Raw genomic sequence first — 22,490 nt, 5'->3', positions numbered from 1 at the left:
GCAGCATGTTTCTTAGGAGGACTGTCCAGCACTGAGACTTTCCAAAGTTCGAGCTGCTGGTCAGGTCTAGGGTTTTGACCCAAGAGCTGCTCAGGCTTGCATTTAGGTTTGCTGTTGCTGCTGCTGCTTTAATCTGCAGTGTTTGTTTCAGGCACAGCCTGGCTGCTCTGTGGATTTCTGCTCCGGGAGGGAAGCCTGCACAGGCACAACACCCCTTCTGTGGGATGTGAACTCTCCAGTGGCAGCTTCTCCTGGAGACTGGGCAGTCTCGGCAGCAGCCGAGCTGGGATTAGCCAGGCCTACCCTTTTCTCCTGGTTTGGGTACAGGAGAGAGACCTGCAGGAGTGACAAAGGTCAGTTCTCTCCCGCCGTTTATTTTCTCTATTACATGAAACAGAGTTTGGTTGCAGCAAGACCTACGGCTGTTGGCTTGTGAAACGGGAATATAGGTAAGGACCAAGAAGCAGAACTATGGTAAACTATTGTAACTATAGTATTCAGTCACTGTAAAAAAGACATTTATAGCAGTTTTAGTGCCTCATCGTATGGGCAGGTGGAGAACTCGAGTTTTGTCTTGATATGGGAAAACCCCTAAATTACTTGCCCTACTCGCCTAATTGTCCAGGTGAAGAACAGCTATTAGGTATTGTAGGATCTGCATAATTGCACTGCAACATAGAGTGTTCTTCTCAGAGCATTTCTTACACCTTTGGGCTGCGGAAGAGCAACAGGGAATGCTGCTGGAATGACCTAAGAACTGTCAAAGTCCCATGGATGAGATGGGCTGTCCTGTCCACGACCTGCAGGGCCCTGTTTGATTCAGACAAAAATTCACATTTCCTTTCATCAGATAGACTTGTGTAAGTCTCCTGTTCTGGAAATCCATCTGTATTTTCTTTCACAGTTTCAATATTTCTAATCGTATTTTATATTCATGTTCTGCAACTCCTCAATTCCAAAGTGCTGTCAAGTTCCATGATTTCACCAGGACTGCCTAGGTGGCATTTCCAACCAGCTGGTAGCAGAAACAGTACATGGCACAAGGGAGGAAAACTAAACTCATATAATCTGTTGCCTTTACACAATCTGCTTGCTGAATTAATTTCACTGCCTGGCAGCAGGTGGAGGGAAGGTGAGAACATCAGAAAGGTTTTGTTAAATGGCAATCCTTAACTCCATTTTCATTGTAAGGATCAGGTTTTGGATCTGCCTGTTATGTCTGGAGCCTGTGTTGTACACTGGGGACGTGAAAGGCAAGTCTGATTCCATTTGCTTTTGGGATTTGAGGGGCTGATGTGCTAAAAAGGCAAGGTTATTGTAAGTTTTAGTCTCTTCATGCAAAGGTTGTTTTGTACCTTGGAAATCCCTGATGAGTTGACCAATTTTTTTGGTGTTTTTTCCCTTTCTCTTGAACACGTGAGCTATCAAACTGGACTCCACAACTAAGTGCCATACACATTACCTGACCTAAATGTTTTCCTTTTGGAGCCTCCAGAACCTAAATACCTTCCAACTAGATGTATTTACACATGATAAAAGGTCACAGTCATCTCTGAGAACTCTTCATGCCTGCATTGGAACTGTGTTCACTCACTGCTGCCCAATTCCATGCCACAGCAGCAGCCTCCTCACGGAGCTGCCTAGAAATACACCACTGCCATTTCTACAGAGAAGGATGTGCCTTGAAAAGCTGAATTTATTCCCAGTTTCAGGGACATGTAAGGAATTAGGAATCTGTGTTATCTCTTCACCATGTTTCTTTACCTTGCAATGAGCACACAGACTTGATTTATCCTGAAAGGTGCTTGAGCCTGGCTTGTCGTAATTAGCCTTTAGGTAGATTTTAAATGAGCTCCATGACATCATATCTGGCTACTTCTGTTTCTCCTGTATTTCTGAGGCATCTTTATTGCTCATTGTGCTGAAGCTGTGATTTGCAGTTTCTATATTTAGTTGTTTAGAATCTCTCTTTACTGGAGTAAGTGTTGATTTCACTGTTTGATCCAGGGGAGAGAAACTTCTAGGACATGCTGTCATTCCTTGGTCCTGGAACCTCACCGTTCACCTCATCCGCTCATCTGTTGGCAAATCCCCCACCTTCCTCTGTGTGTATCATTTGTGCAGCAAACTGTTTGTGTCACGTGCAAATCTGTGTGAGGGGTTTTTTTAAACCCTGGTTTTCTGCTTCCACTGACAAATTTGTAATCCATTGTGTTGCTTTAGCCTAAGAGCACGTCGTATTTCTGACAGCCTCATGCAGGAGGGAATGAGGCTGCACAGAACCTCGGCTAAATCGTGGGGTTTATTTGGGGCTGGTAAGAAGCTTATGTATCCTTGGCCAACATCTGGCAGCTTGAAGCTTGGGTGGAAGTGAATGAAAGTTGCTCTGAGCTGCAGATTGTGCTCATCCCAGTGCCCAGCAGTGTGCTTATACACTGGGCTCTTTCTACACACCAGCCTGCTTGCCCTGGGGAGGGCAGGCACTGAAGGCTCTTCTGGGAGAGAGGGCTGAAGAGAAAACTGCAGATGGGGTTTGAAGAAGTACTTTTTGACACCCAGCCTAATCCTGACTGCAAATAACTGGATTTTTTCCCCTTGTTTTCCCCTCCACCCACTTGTTATTGATAATGTTGACTATTACTCCTTTTGCCACAGATTTTTGTCAAGCGGGGGATTGCTGTGTGGTTTCTGTCAGTCTTTCCTAAATGCAACTGATTCAGCACATCATAGGGTAATGTTTTAAAAAAATCTTTCTTCTAATTTTCTTCTCTCTAGATTATTTTACCTTTTTCTTTCTTTTCTGTAAAATGCAGTATCTGCAGCTGAGCGCAGTGGATCAGCCCACGACAGTTGAGTGAAATAATTCTGCTAGACCTCCTGTGCTTTATATGAAATATCCTGGAGCCAAAATTAATTCCTTATCCAATTTGAAGGTAGCTCTGGTCTCTGTTCTTTCCTCCCCCAATTCCATTTTTTATATAATCATTCCCAACAGCAGTATTTTCAGGTTTTCATGAATTTTTTTTTCTCCTAAATGTAAGTGTGCCAGGCTAATTAGAATGGTGGGGCAGAATTTTAAAGATGCTCTCATTCATCCACAGTTCTATTGAAATGCAATTAAGTAACAAAGATTACAATGTCTCATGCGTAAAAATTTTAATGGCCCACATCCATAAAAGCCATGCACCGTGGATTAGGTAGTTTTGATATGTCTACCCCTTAATCTGACCTGTTCTCAGATATTTTTTAAGTTCTTCAGGGTGAGTTATTAGCGGGGATCATAGAATTTCAGAGGTATTTGTTATGGGAATCAGCTTCTCAGGCAGTTGTTTCCTTTGGCTAATCAGTCACTCCTCTCTCTCTGCCTTCCCTGGTGCATGGGCGAACACAGGGAGAGGGGACTGATGGCCCCGACAGTGGAACAAAGCTCAGGCACCGCCCAATTCCCGTGGCGAAACACCGCCAAGGCTTTCATTAACTTGCATGGAAGTTATTTCAGAGCGAGACCAGTTCTCTCAATTAAAGAGCAGGAAGATTATTTCTTTAGGCTTGCAGCTCGAGCTACATCCCGTGTTAGATTTTATCCAGCATTCCCGCTGAAGTCAGTTGTATTTACCGTGGTATGTTACAAGCTCGGGGATTTTTTCTGGTTGACAATTTTTTCTGGTTGACGGTTAATCAGCATATTATCGATAAATGCCTCTTAACGTTACGCTGGCTTGCACTGCTTCAGCTGAGTAATATTTTAAAATTAAGACGTCTTACTTCTTTTTGTGTGAACCAAAGGCCTGCTTGCGTGATTACGTCCAAACCACTTTTCAAACACGTTTCTGAGGCTCCTTTTGCTCACCTTTCTCCTGTGGGGGTGTCAGACCTGTGTGACCTTTGGGCAGCAGAGTGAGTGTGTGCCTGCCTTCCCTACAAACGGGGGCTGCTGCTCTGCCCTCATCTCTGCACGGGGGGATTACACCCTGCGCTCATTTACTTGCTAATTGGGAGAACACGCCAGCGCAGAGTTTTCGAGCATGAGGACTGTAGCTGTGCCTGTGTCTGCTCTGTGTTTGGCTCTGCAGCCCCTGGCAGCAGCACAGTCAATTATACAGGCTCCCCAGAGGGGGATTTGTGCTGCTGAGAGCTCCCCTGGGGAATGCGCTGCGCGCCAGCAGCCCAGGGTTTCTCAGCCAGCCTTCTCAGAAGCTCGGCGTTTCTCTGGAGCTTAAGGTTTGAAAGAATCCTACCTAAGCTGCTTTTTGGCAGGACGGCTAATGGAATTAACTGTTCTGCTTTATTTTTGTAAATTAGGCCTCAATAGATCCTCATTTGCAGAGCTGTTTCCTTGCTTTCCTCTTCATTTTCACACTGAAGAAAACCATGGCTTTGTCCTCAGGGAGAAGGAACAAATGAATTTTTCACTCATCTTATTCCAATTGTCTCTTTCAACTCAGTGACATTTAAAAAGTTCTGTTTTCTGTAAGCATACTTCTAGGGTATTCCATGCTGCATGTTAAGCTGACTATATGAAAAGTTGCAGCAAATACGTGTTAACTGTGGTTACATTACATAAAGAAGAAAGAAATTATCTTTTCATTTTTCATCAAGCGCAGAAGACACTCTGGGACAAATTGAGTTTCACATTGAAAAGGCAGAGAGTTCTAATTTTAATGCATGGCTAAGTAATAATCATGTTAAATGAAGATCAGTCATCTCAGTGCAAGCTACTTTTTGAACAGAACTTGTTTGTTGTAAATCACTTCTGTCTCTACTGTCAGGCAGATATTTAAGACTTCACAAGGTGCACACACCACTAGAAAATTCTACAGTAGTGTAGAAAACTTTTCCACTTACTTCTTCCAACCATGTTTCAAGGATTCAGTGGTACCAGCCATCATTTCAGACCTATGGAGGTCAATAATTTACAGCATTAGTTCTCTTTGAGTCACTAACTTCACCTTTATTTTAATAGGAAATGAAAAGGGGAAGGATATTTCCTGGTGGTCAAGAAATATGGGAAAATACTACTTTTTCTTCTCTTAAAGAGTAATCTGATTGCACTTTTCAGTAAAGCAAGTGTTAGGGACTGTATGTTGTCAATCTCAAAAACTATTTTGTTAAATGATCCTCTGTAACTTTTTTGTTTGTTCTCTGTGAAGCCCAAGAAGCTGGTTTAGATGAGATTGTGACACGTGCTAGAATTACTTCTATTATTCATCATCCTACAGCAAATTGTACTGGAATTCACAAAGTGAAAACTCATCTTTCAGACAAGCCTTGTTTATAAGTGTCCGATGCCTACAGGAGAAAGTACTTTCTCCTGCCATCTAATAAATTGTGAGAGTACTGAGGAGCCCAAGCTGGATCTGAGTGTACCTGAATACTGTGGTATATTCATGGCAACAATGATCCAAGAAAATGCTGAAATGTTTCCAGTTATTTCAGTGTTCTTGGCAAATACAAGTAAGGTAATAAGTTGTCAGAATTATGGCTCAGGAAATGATTAGATAAAAGTCTGCAAAATTTGACTTAAGTTCCTAAACCTTTCTCTGCAGGGATGAGCTGTCAGTATTCAGTGGCACATCCACAGGGACACCTTCCACTGTCCCAGGCTGCTCCAAGCCCCATCCAGCCTGGCCTTGGACACTTCCAGGGATCCAGGGGCAGCCACAGCTGCTCTGGGCACCCTGTGCCGGGGGCTGCCCACCCTACCAGGGAAGGATTTCTTCCCAAAGAAGGAATGGCTTTTGAGCAGCTGAGCAAGGACAAGGGCCTAGAGAATTGCCAAAAGGCAATTTTTGGAATTATTTAGTGTCACAGAGAAACACCAAAGAGAAGCTTCAAAGATGGCTTCTCTGAGCAGGTGCTGATAAAAAATTGCTTATTTGCAGACAAGTGAGGATAACAATTCTGCTTATAGGGATATTCTTACTTATCTTTGTGAATGATTACAAATTGATTTGCAGAACTGGAGCTGCTGCCATTTGATTCCTCTTTTCATTTATCACACAGATTAATTTCTGACCATTGATATCTTTGAAGCCTGTGATCCTCTAGCCCAAAACCACAAAGACATCCATTTTAGATCTTAGAAGTATGAAGTCTGTTCTGAACATTCATATGAAACAATGAGATAAAGAACTGAAAATAGAAAAGTGACAGATTTCTAGAACTTGAACAGCTTTTTCCAGATTGGCTATTTATGGAATGCTGATAGCCAAATGTTCTTTCCTGACATCTTGCTCAGCTGTGTCATGTTACTGGAAGCCTGAGCTCTGTCATCACTACACATTGCTCTGTTGGAGCTGCTTGTTTGCAGTCTGGTGGGCACACAGGGCCTTTCTTCTCCAGATGGGTTTTCATACCTCGTTTTATCTAATGTTCCCTTGAGGTGCTTGGGCTGAGCCAAAGGAAGGAAGTGATCCGGCCTAGCAGTAACTTGTTAAGAATTTTAAAAAGCAGAAAAATTACTTTTTGAGTGAATCACGGCCCTGCGTGAAACCCCAAATCCTGCTCAGTGTGCTCAGTACCAGGTCTAGCAAGGGAGAGAGAGAAAATGCAGACAGTCGTCTTCATCAGTCTGTAATCAGGTCAGTTTAAAGTAACCGTGAAGCTGCAGTCTGGAGTGGAAAAGATCAGGAAATTCTACTCCTTGATCACTTTCTCTCTCATTATCTACTCTGCTAATTTTCCCGAAGGCCCTGGAGACAGTCCATAAACTTTGGATTGCCTTGCGTCAGCAGCAGGGTCTGGCTGAAGGCTCAGTCCTCTTTCCCGATGCTCTGGGCCTCCTGGCACTGCTGCTTCCCACCTTCCTCCTCCCTTCCTGACCTGGCAGCTCCCCTGCAGCTCCTCGGCAGTTCTGCCTGCCTCTCCCTGCTGCTGCAGCCTGCAGCCAGAAGCCTTGCTGTCATCAGGAGCCCGGGAGAGCAGCTTTGCACTGCAGCCGCTTTTGAAAGCCACCGTAGTTAAAACCAAAAAAAAAAAAGGAAAACCAAAAGCACAGAGAAATGTGGTAACTTTTTTGTTATGCTGGAAAATGAAACATTTCATCAGCTGGATGAAATGAACCAAGTTATTTTAAAAAGAGGGTGGGTAACTGGGTAGTTAAGACACTGTGATGGAACAGTGGTGAGAAACCAAATCATAGCCCTACCTGCTTTGAAAAGAACAGATTTAATAAAAAACACTGCCCCGAAGCCACTCAACAGTCGGTCTCTCTCTAGTTGCCTATCTCAGGCACAGCCCAGGCCTCAAGAGCTGATTTTCTAAAAAATGTTTCTAGAGCAGTGTCCCAGGCACACGGAAAACGGCTAAATGATCTGTCTTCATCTTTTCCTAGAACAAAAAGGGCATCAAAGCCTCAGTGGTGCTTTGTCAGACTAAGCAGAGATTCCCTCTGGAGAAGGGAATCATTAGCAGTGCTCACAGGTACACGACACCTGAGAGAACCCTTTTAAAGAGCCAAGTCTTTGTCCATCTCCTGGGGGCTCTGCTGTCCCAGCACACGTGCTGCTGGTTCCCCTTGCTGAAATGCTTTTCCTTAGACTGTGTTCTCCAGGCCGGAGGAGAGACTGGAATGTGCAGGAGTTTGTCCTAAAAGGTTATTTTTTCCTATTCTATTCCCGGTTCTCTGTGTTTTCAGACTCAGACAAAGGTGTTCTTAGCTCCTGTGGATACAAGTGCTCATAGGAGTTTAAGGAAACACCACTGGTTATCATTAGCCAATATATAAATGAAGGGATCACGGTCTGGCACTGAAGACTTTTCTTCTTTATAAAAACTGAGAGCACATTTGAAGGACGCATGAGCCCTGACTAACTCTAGATGTGGGAAAAGCCTTCACAACAAACGATTAGCTCCGTGCTATAATTTCTGATCTTGCAGTGTTGGGAGGGAGGGTGGATTCTAACGCCAAATAAATAAAATTTTCATTTGTATTACTGTTTTCGGTATTGATGATCAGTAAAATAATTGTTCTGTCTTGACGTTTAATTCCAAATACCAAAAGAAAAAGAAAAAGGGATGTTATTATATTAGTGTCACCGGGGTGAGTGATGTGGGAGGACTGAAGTTTCGTGACCGCCCAAGAAGATAGCCAGTTTGGCTTGCATACAGATATAAAATGTTTTAAAAGAATAAGCTTGTGACTCAGGCCAGGAAAGCATTATCATTCATAAATGTATGGGAAGCTGAGAGAAGAGGGGATGGTAACAAGGAATCAATTTTAAGAGGCTGTTCTGGAAGATCCGCATGATTTGGGCAGTCCTAATTGTGACAAGGGAATGCAGATTGTGTCTGTGTGAGAGCTCCAGTAGAGCAGGTTTGTTCCTGCATCTCTGCAAGCAGGACGGATTTCTGTTGGCACTGCTGACAGGGAACACATACTTTGAGCTAATCTTCATATTATGCATCTTTGAATTTACATTTGTATAATGAGGCAATATAGAACTCATAAGCATCTTTCTGAGCTAAACTCTCCCTCAGATTTTTTTTTAAACTTAATGGTCTGGCTTCCTCAGAGACTCTGGACATGGGGCCCTTTGTGTAGCTGACTAATAGGACTGTCATTATTCCTTTCTGCTTTAAGGGGAACGTCGCATCATTCCTTTTTACATTCCAAGTAATTTCTAAAGCATAAAAAAATAGATGGGTTACAGTCATCCCTGTGTTTTGAAAGGCTCTTGTTTTCACATAGAAATTGCTTCCTGTTCTACTTTTGCTTCTCTGAACAGTAATGCTGGGTCACTGAATGTGTGTTTGAAAGATCATCTGCTTCTGATTAGGAACAAGTGTCATGTATTCCAGCTCTTCTGAAGCTGAAATTTGGAGCTGCTTCTGTTTTATTCCCCTGAAGCTGACTGGAGAATCCAGTCACACCAAGGGAATGTTTTCCACATGCACCAGCTGATACAGCGACTGGAGCTGCACTAGAGAGCTTAGTAAATGAGAGCACTGCTGGCTTATGGGCTTTGCATTAATGCAGATATATTAAAAGCCTTCTGAAGATGTTGGCAGAATTCTCATATTGCTAAATGAAATACAAATGAAGGTTTAATTGCTAAACCCAGATCTCTTCGGCATTATAAAGCTTTTTCTCTGCTCTTGCTGTTATAAGAGGAGTACAGGCATAGCAAATTAATGTTTCTTCTGGAAGTCACAGTGGTGGTTTGTAAGGAGAGCCGCTCAAAAACTGTCTTGTAGAAGTTAATAGAAAAATATTCAAAAGCTTTGCAGCAGCAGGTTTAATTATGAGCTGCCCAGCATTCCTGGGCAGGAAATGGAAGCCCTGAGTGCCTTCAGTGTTACAGCCCCCCAGCAGTGGAGGATTTCCTGCCGCAGGGCTGTGTTGAAGGCTGAGGAGTGGGCAGGCACGGGCAGGAGGAGTGTGCAGGTGTCCGTGCCCTGCCTGCCCGGGCAGTGGGCAGCACAGGGGCCGTGGGGAGCTGTGCACACAGGGCTTGGGCTCACACAGGAGCTGCTGTCCCCAGGGACACGAGGCCTTCCTCCAGGGCTGAGCACACCGGAGGCACGGAGGATGGAGCTTTGAAACCAGCCTAAATCAGTTTGTTTCATTTCCCCCAAGGCTCTGTTGAAGGAAATAGTGATTGAAGCGGAGATGCTGGCTGTGAAGGGTTGGTTTTGGAAAGAGCGAGCGTATGACTTGTTTTCTACACTCTTGGGTTTTAGTGCAGATTTAAAGATCCATTTGTAATTTCTTTTTCCTTTGAAGTGTATGCAGGACACAGCACGCACTTTTGTTTAGATTTATAAAACTGCAGGGCTTTGGCGAGTCTCTAAGGCTTGTGTGCCTGATCTAGATGAACGCAGCGCCCTTCCAAAGGAGAAACTGCTGCAGGGCAGAAGCAGAGAACAGCCACCATGCCTGTGTTCAGTGCAGTATCTCACACTGCTGCCTTCAGCTGCACAGCTGCACTCGTCTGCTTCTTCCAACTCCCTTATGTCTCCAGAAGAGCTGGGATTCCCCTCGCCATTATCCTACTTTCCCGCTTACTCCCTGCTCTCTCCCCACTCTTAACTTTATTCTTCCCTTCACTCCTACTTGCAAAGCCCGCGGGGCCGTGCAGACCCAGAGGCTTGCTTTGAGGCGCTGGACCTTGTGGGGGCTGATGGGGAAGCATTAAAGGGAGAAGGAGAAGAGCTGCTCCTGAATGGGACACAGGCAGCCTGGCTGTGAGAAAGAGAAGCAGAGCTTCCAAGGGAGCTTTTGAACACGGTGTCCCTCACCTATCTCCTTCCTCCTCTGGGGAGCTCCTGCTTCAGCATTCCCTGGGGGTACAGCTCACATACGGGCTTCCCTTTGCCTGGGAAAAGGGAGAGGTCATAGACCTTCCCTGTCTGGAGACTTCCTTTCATGTTGGACACTTCAAAAGTGTGTTTGTGTGAGGTGTCTGTCATGGTGTCAGCTATGGAATACCTGTGGGACTGGCAGAAATCAGGGCTGGAGGGGTTTTGCAGGTAGGGAAACAGCCATGGCAAAAGAAAATCAACGTGTCTCTTTTAAACTTGAATGGCGACCTGGATTTTTATAATTACGGTGTTCAAGCAGAAAAGTAACACCACTCCAGGAATCAATTTTACCTTGAAAGGGCAAAGTGACTTGGAGGAAATTGTTAGTGGAATGGCTGGAGCTAATTTTGTCACAGAACCACATCACAAAATGTTCAATGCCAGTACTTAAAGAATTACCCATTGGTGCCCGGTTCTGTTAACCTTTGAAAATCCCAGGTGAGACAGGTGGGATTGAGAGTCCAGGAAGCTGGATTTTATTCTCCGTGTGTGCCAATATTGATTTTACATTCTACAAGTCAGTCTCTCCACGGATATAATTTTAACAGGTTTCTAGATCTTTTAATTAAGTACTAGTTGTAAAGCTCACCCAGCTGTTATTTGAGTCCTACATAAAGTTTCAATAGCTTAGTGAGGTATGACTTTTCTTTTAAAAACTCTCCCTAACCCTTTGTCCAGTATAATTGACACAGTTCTTGTCCATTTGCCTATTGCTTTGGTCCTTTATTACTGCTCCTACCTAGCAGTCCACGTTAGGTGGATGTTATCTGTGCTGGTCCTTGTGGTGAAGTCTTCTTAATATGAAGCTGTCATTTGTGCTGCCTTTTGTTCTTTTGATGCTGGTGAGGTTTCAAAGTATTAGAGTGTATATTGTATTTTCTAGTGATTAGGTTATTATTTTGTCTGTGAATTGTTTTTGAATTGCTGGGTGAATTATGGCTGGTCCTAGTGTGTTCTTACAGTTTACTATTTCAATTTATTCTGCAGTAAAATGTCAGCTCATTTTTGGTCACATTTTCAGCCACATCTGTGGAAACCTCCCAGCGATTTTCTGTACTAAATGTGCAAAAAAGATCCATCTGGGTTTTGTACAGTCACTGTGTTTTCTGTGGACGGTCCAGCTTGATCCCACCGAGTTTGGCAGCCATCCTGCTCCTGATGTAATGATGAAGGTGTGTTAAAGATTGTTGTAATAATGCAGTTCTGTCCTTCAAGTCTTTTGTGGCCTGTCATAGTGTGTTTTTACAACTAACCTGCCATGGTTTATATTCCTTTTGTTACATGCGTATGCCATGGTCTTTTTTGACGCTGTTGTTGCTCATACCCTCTCCTAACCTGTCTTTTCCACACAAAGGCTGTTCCGCTGTGAGCCTCTCAGCAAGGTTCCTTGAGGTGAGTGATGTATGCTCACCCTCTAGTATGCCGTGCTTACACAGCCTTCTCATACTCGCCAATACTTAACATTTGAAATTTTCTTTATTTTATCAAGTTTCACATTTACTTACACCACCTTTTTAAAATCGAGTCGATTTTTAAAAAAGCTTTTGTCTACTTTAGAGATATTGACTCTTACTGTGTCAGGGTCTCTCTTACAGACTGCCTCTTTGGTAGTCATATTCTTGGTGAGGGCCTTGACGCTGCTGTGACCGTGTCACAAGGTGGTTTTTTAGCAGGTCCCCTATCTATTCACTCCCTGAAGTACAATCTACAGATCAGATTTGTCACACAGCATGTCTGAAATAACTGAACCCTACCATTACTGCTGTTTTCCCGTGCTAGCAATCATTCCAGTTTCTCCGGGCACAACAGGGTGGCTCTTCTCAAATGAAAAAGATTAGATTGTCCTTAATAATGTATTTTTCCTGTATTTGAACATGGACTTAGAGTTGTTGGTACATTTCACCAAGCTCTGATACGATTCTAAGATATCTGTGATACAATTTCTTGACATGATTCCTGTACTGACATGAGCTATTGCATTTTTTCTCTCTCATCTAGATACTAAAGTACCAATAATTATCTCTTTCCTCCAAGTGTTTGATATTATTCAAAACATACTTACAGGTAGGTGTTTTAGTCTACCCATCTCTTTTTTAACCTTCTCAGCATTTGCATAGAAACACATACATATTTGGTTAGGGTTTTTTGTCTTCTGCCTCTTCTGGAAAACACAGCTTCCCCTTTGACTTTGGCCAGTGCATTTTCAACCCTCGGGCCTGTAGGCAGATGACGAACAGGAGACAAAAAGTCTCTCCACGTGTGTCTCCTTCTCTGCGGGTTCTCGGCTTGTTTTACAGGTGTCAATACTCAGATGAATTCTGCAGGCAGACTGATGAGTGTCTGTGCTTTAGTATGGATTTATGCTATGGGAGTGGGTGACTCAAATTAATGAGTTTCACTCGGCAGCTTAATTCTCTTCTTGAGTCCGTATTAGCTAATATTTTTTTGTGATGGATTTTGAGCTTAGCTGCAGATGCTGAGGCTGAAGAGTTGCCCTGAAACTCATAAAAGGCCATGGCCCTTGTGGGGAATGTGTTTGTTGACAGCATTTGATAAATTTTTTGGTACTATTCCGATTTCACTTTAGAAATACAAGGCAAGTGATACAAGGACAAGTGGGAACTGCAGTATTTTTTTTGTGAGGAGAGAGAATGCTTCACTGGCTACTGAAGGATAAGCTCCAAACAATTAGGGTGACATGTTTTTCCATGCTGCTTTGCTCTGAAAGCTCATCCAGATCACTTCCCAAAATGATGGGAGCTCTTAGTGTCAGCAATGTATCATGGAGTGAATAATGCAAGCAAATCTTTAGCCTTGCTTTTGCAGTGGATGCCTACAGCTGTATAATAAAATGGGATTTTGAGCAACAGCAGATTTTGGACTCCTGTCTCAATCACATCCTTTCTCTCCACCAGACGCTGTTTTACAAGTATGTAACGTTTTATGTGCAAGAAGAGAACAGCTGATTTATTACAGAAATGAAAGAATATTAAACCTTCCACAGGGCTGTAAGGACAGCCTTAGCACAAATACACCTGATCCTGATCTGATAATAGCAGGCAATGAACTCACAATATTCCATATTACATTAAAATTTCTGTAACCTAGTTGCAAACAGTTTTTCATTTCAATTTTGTTTGCTTAAGTTTATTACACAAAGTAAAAATAACCCCTGCTCTGATGGCACCTGCAAGATAGATATTGCTCTATTTCTTTGTAAATAAAGGCCTGCATTTTATTACTGTGAAAATTGCTGTATTTCTGCCTTTGCACATCAGGCAATTTTCCGAAGCTTCTCTCGACAGGTATGTTGTAATGGCTTTGTATGCTGGAAGGGTATGCCTTTTCTAAATGTACATCTGCTGATAATGAAGTCCATTGAGAATGAACACTACAGGGAACTGTGAAGGGAAAACAGATATGAACAGTGTTCTAACCAGAGCTAAACTTCTAAACCCCTGTTCTAGCCACCTAAAGGGAAATTGCCAATGGAAATCTGAACCTTTAAAAAAAAAAACAAACCCTAAGGAAGTAGTCGTCTAAATTTTACTTCAAGAACATCCATCACCTCGTTCAGCTTGCTGGAATGAAGGACTGCTCATGCCACTAGGATGCTAGATTCCGTGTCTCATTTGTGGATCGGTATGAGTGGAAAACAGTAGACCCGTCATAATTTAGGGAAGAGTTTGTTCCCATGGGGGTCAGTGTGGCTGCCAGTCCCTGTCCCCCTGGTGCCTCTGGAATAGCAGTACTGGTGCTCAGCACAGGGTTTGGCAGCCCAGCTCCTGAGCACACAGGCCTGTGCCTTTTTATGTGGAGCAGCATTCCAAAGAAGTTCTGTTTGGATTGTAGTGCCAGGAGAATATCTGGGGATACCATTTAGTGGCATTTGGTTGTTGTGGTTAATAAACTGTGGCTCCTGGGTTTATATGTGTAGGGTGGATAAGAATATGCTTACTTAGTGTATGTTAATCTGTGGTGTATTTATTTGTGGGGTAAAGAGGCCATTTGTCTTTTTAGGGAAAAATAGCTCAGATAAGACAGTATTAATTTTCATAAGATGGTGTTTTAATAAGATAAACTAAAAATGTGACAGATCTCGTATGTGTTCTATAACCAAATATTTTACATAATGTTATTTTTCTTCTCTTTTTGGTATACCCTGGAGGAAGTCATGCATGGATTGTTAAAATAACAGAAATTACTTGATGTAACTCTGCCTTTATCTGAACATTTGCTATGCTTGTAAACTTGCATGCTGTTTGTGTCTGGTATTACACACACGTCCATTTGCCAACCGCAAACAAATAGATTTTAATTTTTGCAATTTGCACACTTTTGCATCGTACATCAATAAGACCCTAATCAAATGTAATTCTACACCCATTACTGAATGATAGTTTTTAGCATAATAAGTCTCGATTTTTCACATTCATCTCACTGCTTTCTGAAGGGAAAGTGAAAGAGCTGCTGACTGCATTGTGCCTGCGAAATGAGCGCTGTGATAAACCCGGCGTGATTTAATCCGGTGCGTGTGGCTGAAGAGAACAGCTGGAGCTTTACACCCTGCAGAGCCTTACTGCTTTGTAGGATGCCTAGGCTAATAGAAGCATGTCCTGTTATAAACTAGCACCAAGCATAGTTAAACCAGAAAACAGCTAAATGAAGGATAACATTACAGGACTCGGCATAGGGAGAAATTCCGAACCGCTGCTGGGAAGTCCAGGTGTGTTTCCTGGGAGATAGCACAGCAGATGCTTCCACTGCTGCACAAAGCCAACAGCTTTACCAGTCTCCTAGATGTCATTTCAAGGGGCTGTGGTAAATGGGTGGTGGTAACTACTGCTGTCTGAGGTGCTTTCAGGTAGCACCAGCCCAGAAAATATTTTCTTTCTAGGGCAGCTCTACCACAACAGCTAATCTGTACTGTCTGCCAGGGTAGAGAAGAGCACATTGACAGAATTTGTTGGACGCAGACAGCCTTTGCTAGCATTCGTCATAAGAGGCTGTTTGGGAAGATAAACACTGCTGAGTGAAAGGGGAGCTACTCTTCTGTGGTAGGACGTATATGGGGACAGAAAACAGAGGAGGAATCAGGTGTCAATTTTCCACATGGCAGAAGGTTAACAGCAGGGAGCCCTCAGGTATTCAGGTTAGATTCATGTGCTGCAAGTTGAAGTCTCTGTGAAAGGGAAAATGGCAAAATGTGCAGGTAATGTGAATTGTTTGGGTCAGTCACATCTAGGAATGCAAGCAGGACCTTCCAGAACTCGGCAAAGCCACATGAACCAGCACGAGTACACCAAGCAGAAGCAATTCACAAATGTGGAGTACTGCCTGTTGGCAGTGCTAGCAATGATTTTAACTATAGACATCTGCTGTTAGTATTTAACCATGTCTCAGCAGTGAAAAAAGAGGATGTTGTGTTCTTCTGGACACAGTTCAAAAGGCTTGTTAAGAATATATTAATAATGCCTTTGTGTAAATATTTTGCCTTTTATTCTTGAGTCTGCGATCAATTCTAATTACCTATTATCAAGGAAGATTAGTCGAAACAGAAATAGTTTGGAGTTTGGTGAGGGAAATGTTTAGGAACATTTGATTCAAGGGAGAGGGAATTTATTTTAAAATGGCTTAATAAAATATTTTTATTCACAGTCCATAATTCATCTGTAGAACTTGCTGCCAGACCTCAGTGATGGTAAGGTTTCAGTGGAAATTCTGTATAAAAAGATTTGATTTCTAAGTGTATAATGAGAACACTTACAAGGATATTATTTGAAGTATAATACATGATCCACATTCCTGCACGGGTATGTTAAGGGCTAAGACATAATTTTCCAACTATTGTAAGCTGTATTTTTCCTTCTGGTGTTTTTTTTTTTATTATTTTTTTTTAAGTGTTTGTTTCTGCTTATTATACACAGGTTGCTCCCAGTTAGAAAGCCTGCAAGGCATGTCTGATATGACATTTCCTACTGTGATTGTGCTGTCCTTGGTTCAGGAGAAAGCACAAACAGTTCAACGCCCTGTGTATGAATTCCTTCCTTTGTGAGGTGTTGCAGTTGTCTGTGCTTATGCAAATACATCCTTGCAGTCAAGGTAGGTTATTGTATCACGTATCATCATGATCTGAGCTTTTTAAACAGAGGCACAACGGAATGGAAACAATTTTCCTGTTGGCATCTGTTCTGGTTTGATTCTGAGTTTCTCCAGGGCCACCTCTCATTAGTATTCCAACTCCTTTGTGACGCTAATGGGGTCACCAGAAGTTGGATCAAAGTTTTCAAGCTGTAAAACACGGTTTATAGCCCCTCCTCACATTCTGTCATGGGGAAAAGCAGCCTTTGGCAGTCTGAGCCCCTCTCCTGAGGTGCTGCTGCTGTGGAGGATGTGGGGGTCAGCCTGGGGTAGCACATTCCTTGGGGTAGCCCAGCTTTGGACACATCTCTCATTCGCACGGGTGTTATTTGTGGTGACACGGTCATTACCAGGTGGATCTCTGCTTATTTTCATTTCAGCTGGATTTCATCAGTTTATCGTGGACAGGCATGGTCAGTGCTACCTGCTGGTGCTGATAGAAGTGGGCTGTCTTTTAAGGCTGGGGTTTTTTGAATGATTAGCACAGCATCAATTTGCTTTTGCTAAGTCATCTTCGAAGAACAAATATGGTTAAGCAATGAAACCAAATTTTGCCTGGCACTATGAATACAAAGTTATTTCCACTGACATCAATTTAAAAGCTTATTAACAATAGATTGTTAAATGAGAAGCATAAAATCTGATTTTAGTCCCTATCTCAATTTTCAGAAAGAACAGACATTCCCAATAATAATTTCCTAACCTTGTGACTGCACATAAATCTCTGAGCAATCAGATTAGGAGCCACTTTGGAAAGAACAGCCATAATTCACCAAGTGGAATAAGTCTTTTAAAACCAGTAAAATGAAACCCTCGATTTATTATGGTGGTGATGATTGCTGGTATGAATGTTGTGAGAGTTCTGGCTTGTTGATTTTGTTGGAGGTGATAGGATGCTTTTCCATGCGGTGCTGCTCTGCTGTCAGGCATTGTGTTTCCCCCAAGTTCTGTAGGCCACCATCATCTGTTTCATAGTTGTCACTGGAGGAGGAGAGCCTGCCAAACCACAAGAGGCTACGTGGTGATTATAAGCGCTGAGTAATTGTGTTTTATGGCTTGACAGGCTATAGGTTTCAAGCAACATTTGTGGAAGTGTGTTGTTATGGGATTAAGGTTATATTTAAGTTTAGGAAATTCTGCACCTTTCTAAATCCGGGTGGAGGTGTCTGGGGTTGCTCCCTTGCTCACAGCTGCATAATGCTGTGCTCTCACTTCACCTGACTCATGTCTCCCACCCAGCTTCCCCTTTCTTTGTGGGTAAGAAAGCAATCAGTAAAATAATGGCTGTGGGGAGGCTGAGCATCTGCTCCCAGTGCTGCCACGGCCTGAAAAGGACCCCACCTCAGGGGTCTGGTCTGCAGAAATGGCATTGATAATGTCTTGCAAACTGTTTTGAGACTCTCTAATGAAAGGTGCTTGAACATTGATGTTAAGATACTTTAAGGAGTGACATTTATTTCTAATTAGAACTAGTTAATTCTGTTGAAGCAGTTGAGGAGAAATGTTATAATCCTTAATTGATAGATAACTGACTTGATGAGCTGTTTATTTTCAGTTTGAAATTACTGGAAAATTAAGTGGGTTTTTTCCATATTTGATAGTAAAACTCCAAATCAGGAAAATATTTTCCAGACTGATGGCTTTGATCTCTGTATTCACCAAGCAAAGCAATGAGAGAGAAGAGACGCAGAATTCCTACAGAGGATATAATTTGGAAGAAATCTTTATGCCCCCATGTACTAAGTTCCGAGAACATAAACAAACTAAAGGTTAGCAAAGTTCACATCAGATACTTGACTTGACTTGGACAAGTGAAAAGAATTTGTTTTTTGGCAGAAGTGGTGGGCAGTGCCGTGCCTCAGCTGCAGCACACTGCAGCATGTCCACACTGCTGCATCCCTTGCCAGCCCTTCCCTGGAGCAGGCAGCACGGGAGTGACAGTGCAGCGCACGCCTTACAGAACTCATTGCTGGGAGCCTGCAGCCTGCAACACTCAGAAAATCCCAACCCTTCTGACTCTGTGTGCTGGCTCAAGACTCTTGTCCCTGAGGAGAATCTGGGACGAGACACGAAGTGTAATATTATCTGTTCTTCACCTACAGGTCAGGATGGCCTGAACTCCCTGGCCCTGATTTGTAGGAGACGAAAAGAATCAATGGGGCCACCTTCCTTTCCACTGCAGAGTGGCCTGCTGGCTCTCTCCTCCAGCTTTGCTGTGTAATAGGAACCAGTGGCTAGTATTTAATCAGTTCAAGCCTTTGAAAAATAGAATGCAAAAAGGGCTGTTTATGGTGAAACCATCCTTCTCTGCAGTGCTGCCTTACCTTGCACCTTGCACAGCCTTTAAATTTTGTAGATCTTAAGTGAAATGATTCTGCAAGTTGAAGAAGGGGGCCCAGCTTTAAGAGGAGTAATGCTGCAGGTCTGCTTAGTGTAATGCATGTCTGTGAGGGTGTGAGGGAAGTGCAGCTGTGTCCGTGTTGTGTGCAGCTCCTCAGCAGGAGCAGTGCTGTGTCCCAGCTCCTGCAGCCAGGCCCTGGTGCCCTTGGGAGCAGGCTGGCTGCGGTGGGAAGGGCAGGCTCAGCTGCCCTGTGCTGGGGAGAGAAGGCTGTGCTGGAAGGCTGATGCTGGGGGAGTGCATTTGTTGCAGTCACCACAAGTCAAGCTTATTTAGTGAGGAAACTGTTGAATGCTAAGGCCTCTTGTCAGCATGACACACTGTCCTACTTTCATGCCAGTGATTTACAAACTGCAGCATATGGGAGTCTGTGGAGTTCAGCTCACCTTTGGGAATGCTCTGCTTTATGAATGATGTATGAAGAGTAAACTCGCTGAAACACCCCCGTGACTTCATGGTAACCATACCCCCAAAGACCTCGGGCCAGTGGGTTCTCACTGAGCTTTGTCTTGGGATTTTGTGCCACACTCAGCCTTTGGAGAACTCAGCTTTTGTCATGAGTTTCAGTGGACCAATCTGAGTTAAAGAAAAGGGGAGCATGAAGGTACAAGAGGGGTTTCCTGCTTTTTAACAGCAATAGGGTTTTCTGGATCCGTGTGGGTGGTAGAAACAAAGCTATGAATGTGCTGTCCTAACCATCCCTCCAGCCTTGATTCATCTTGTCCACTGACAGGAAATTCAGGGTTTGAAAGACAGTCAGGTGTTGCCCACTCAGTGTCACTTCTTGGGAGCTTACTGAACTGGCTGCTGTCAATCCAGGGGTATTTCTTTGCTGCAAAAGCAGAAAGCATCTCTCATTCACTGACTTCAACTCGAGAAAAAATTGTTAAATCCCTTGAAATAAATTTTGTATTAGGGCTGGGAGAACTGGCATGGGGACTCAGGAAAAGCTCTTTTAACTTATGCTAAACATTTGCTGCTTTGCTGTTATTTTACTCCAGTCTCAGCTCTGCAGCCCTGAAGGCTGCAAGCCTGAAACTAAACTCCTGAAATTATAAAAGCATAAAATAAAGTGAAGGTTAATGGTCACTGGCTTCTTCCCCACAGGCTCTGCAAGCTTTGATATGTGGAACACTAACGGGATAGGAAGGCATAAGCAGTTATATATTGTTGCTCTTGCAGTCAGTGCTAGTGCTGTCAAGCAAAACAAGACTTGTGAAAAATAACGCACCTGCTCTGACAGCTATCCTGGGAATATCCTGGGAAAGCTGCTCTTGGAGACCCTGGGACAAGCACTGCTTTCTCCATGACACACTCTGGAGCAGAATGAAACCAGCAGAAGGGGCACGTGCCGGGATTCTTCACTGCCCTGTGTTGCTTCAGGGGCACACAAAGAATGGGAAGGTGTCTGAGGTTATCAGACTGCCCTCAACACCCTCTCAGTAGGGCTCTGCCAGTACCCTTTTGCAAGCTGCAAGAGGAGCTCCAATGAATTTGCCCGTTGGAAAGGAAAATACGGCTTGAGACAACAACTTCTTTTCAGGCATTTTGGGAGGAGGCTCATTGGACAGGTAACGTAAATGTAAATGTAGAGCAGATGAGAGCGAACGTGCGACCTTTTGCAGAAGGATGCAGGAGTTACCAGCTCACTGGAGACTTCAGTTCTGCCTGGGAAATATGCACAGGCCAGCCTAGTGAAGGGATTTGACTAGAGGTCTTGAGTTAGGGGTATGAATCAGAGAATCAAAGAACGGGTTGTGTTGGAAAGGCCTTGAAGGCCATCTCTTTCCACGCCCCTGCCATGGGCAGGGACACCTTCCACTGAACCAGGCTGCCCACAGCCCTGTCCAACCTGGCCTTGAAACAGAGCATCGTTTTAGAGTCCTGTCAGGAATTATCTGGGGGAATGACCAACTGCCCCCAAAAGGGAAGGAACTGACTCAGATACTGATACAGTCAGAGCTGAGACTGAGCTGAAGGTGATTAAGTTTCAGGCGTCTGTCCACATGTTTTGCCATTATTGGCTAAATGAGCTTTGTAATTATCACAGCAAGTTTTATAATGCATAACAAAAATAGGGAGGGGCTGTGTTTTCAAGTAATTTTGAGTGGTTGACTTTGAGGCATTCCTTTCTTCCAGGCTGTTTTCCAAACAGTTTAATGCCTGTAGATCTTCACGGATTTGCAAACCCCCTGTTCCTCTCACTGGCATTAGCATGCAGCACCACTGCAGTGTGGTAGCAAACGCTACATAGCAGGTGGATTTCCACAGCATTTCAGCCCTGCTCCAGCTACTGCCTGGCACAGGTTTCCATCAGCTCCTGCACTTCACTGGTAATTCATTCAGTAAAATTGGACTTAGAGATTTATGCTGGAAAGAACATGTGACAGTCTCTGTGTTTTCTTTGTGTTGGGGATGCAGAGAAGTGGAAGAGAAAGCATTAAATGGTGTAAAATGGGCATTAAATTGAAAGAAGGTGCAGGTAAGGGGCACAGGCTACAGATATTCAGAAAGAATCTCTAAAAAAAAAAAAAAACCAACAAAAAACGAGTGTTTGATTTGAAACCTTTTAAAAAGGGGAAGACTCCTTGTTCCAGGGTGTAGATTGTAAATCTTTGATTAAATCCTGAAACAGCCCTATGAAGTAGACACGAAGTGCTCTGTGGTACTGAGGAAAAGGGCTCATGGGTTATCCAGCTGCAGCTCTGAGGGTCTGTTACAACCTTGCATTCTAATGAGCTCATCATCCAAGGAATGCTGGCTGCACACTGCAGCATCCCTGCCTGCCTGCAAAGCTGTCCTGTCCACACACACAGCACTTCTGTTTGCACAGGCCTCTTAAAGTACATTCTTAAAAATCCGTTTGGGAGAGATTAATTAATAATTAAGCTAGTGTGGAATTAATCCTAGGCAAATCTGCTTCCTTTTCACAGTGGAAGGAAGTGTCCTGTCTGTTATATCCCTACAGTGACCCAATAAAGCATTGATACCAAAAATTCAGTTCTCTGTAGCTAATCAGCATCCCATTACTGCAGAGCCATCATTTGAGATAGCTTTTGTTTTCTCGTGCATAATAATTTTTGAACATTATGTTAATTTTCACTAAAAGTTGATGGGATAGGGTTCCTGCAGAGGGTAAAAATATTCCAGACTGCTTTATTTGTTTTTTTCATAGTGTTTGAGCATGAATCACTTCCCTGTACCTCATTTTATTTACTTGATCAATGAGTCTTCTCTACCAGGGGAAGCAATTTAAAACTATTGTGAAAATGTCTCTAACATTTCTTTGTTCCTGGAAGCTCACTTGCTGCTGGAGCTGAAGTTGTAAACAAAGCTTCACAGGGCACAACTTGGTAGAAATTCAAGGGCATCTGGTACATTTAAATGTAGCTCTTATCTTTTCTTTTTCCTTCTGTGAAATAGCTAATCAAGAGAGGAGAGGAGCTCAGACTGAAAGAAAGAAAGGGACTAGACTGGGAGAGAGAAATCTAAGAAAGAAATCAAAATAATGATATTTTTCCTTTCAGCGAGAACCTAGCCTGATCTAGGGCTTTTCCTGCAACTGGGAAGTTCCCTTAATAACCCTCCTTAAGGTTAGAGGCAGAGACAGAAAATCCTGTAGTCTGTGAAAAGGATGAAAATTCATAAA

The 22,490-nt window shown here is 43.2% G+C and overlaps 2 protein-coding genes across 5 annotated transcripts in view; one reads left to right on the top strand and one right to left on the bottom strand.

The window, feature by feature from the left end:
• The window catches only part of CTNNA3 (catenin alpha 3), a 407,433-nt gene that overhangs the window by 147,934 nt on the left and 237,009 nt on the right, over nucleotides 1–22,490 (top strand). The gene's annotated exons all lie outside the window — the stretch shown is intronic.
• The window catches only part of LRRTM3 (leucine rich repeat transmembrane neuronal 3), a 77,372-nt gene that overhangs the window by 42,319 nt on the left and 12,563 nt on the right, over nucleotides 1–22,490 (bottom strand). The window contains exon 2 of one of the 3 annotated variants that reach the window (XM_066191825.1): nucleotides 4,846–4,896. The exons of the other annotated variants lie outside the window; for them this stretch is intronic. Coding sequence (XP_066047922.1) covers nucleotides 4,891–4,896 — 6 coding nt within the window. The 3' untranslated portion in view covers nucleotides 4,846–4,890. The remainder of the gene's footprint in view (nucleotides 1–4,845; nucleotides 4,897–22,490) is intronic. 3 annotated transcript variants of the gene reach the window in all.

Source organism: Chamaea fasciata, unplaced genomic scaffold, assembly GCF_029207755.1.
Source record: "Chamaea fasciata isolate MVZ Bird 193981 ecotype frontalis unplaced genomic scaffold, bChaFas1.0.hap1 SCAF_9, whole genome shotgun sequence".
Taxonomy (NCBI): Eukaryota; Metazoa; Chordata; class Aves; order Passeriformes; family Sylviidae; genus Chamaea; species Chamaea fasciata.
Note: the sequence above shows the minus strand (reverse complement) of the source record. Positions and strands in the feature narration are given on the sequence as shown.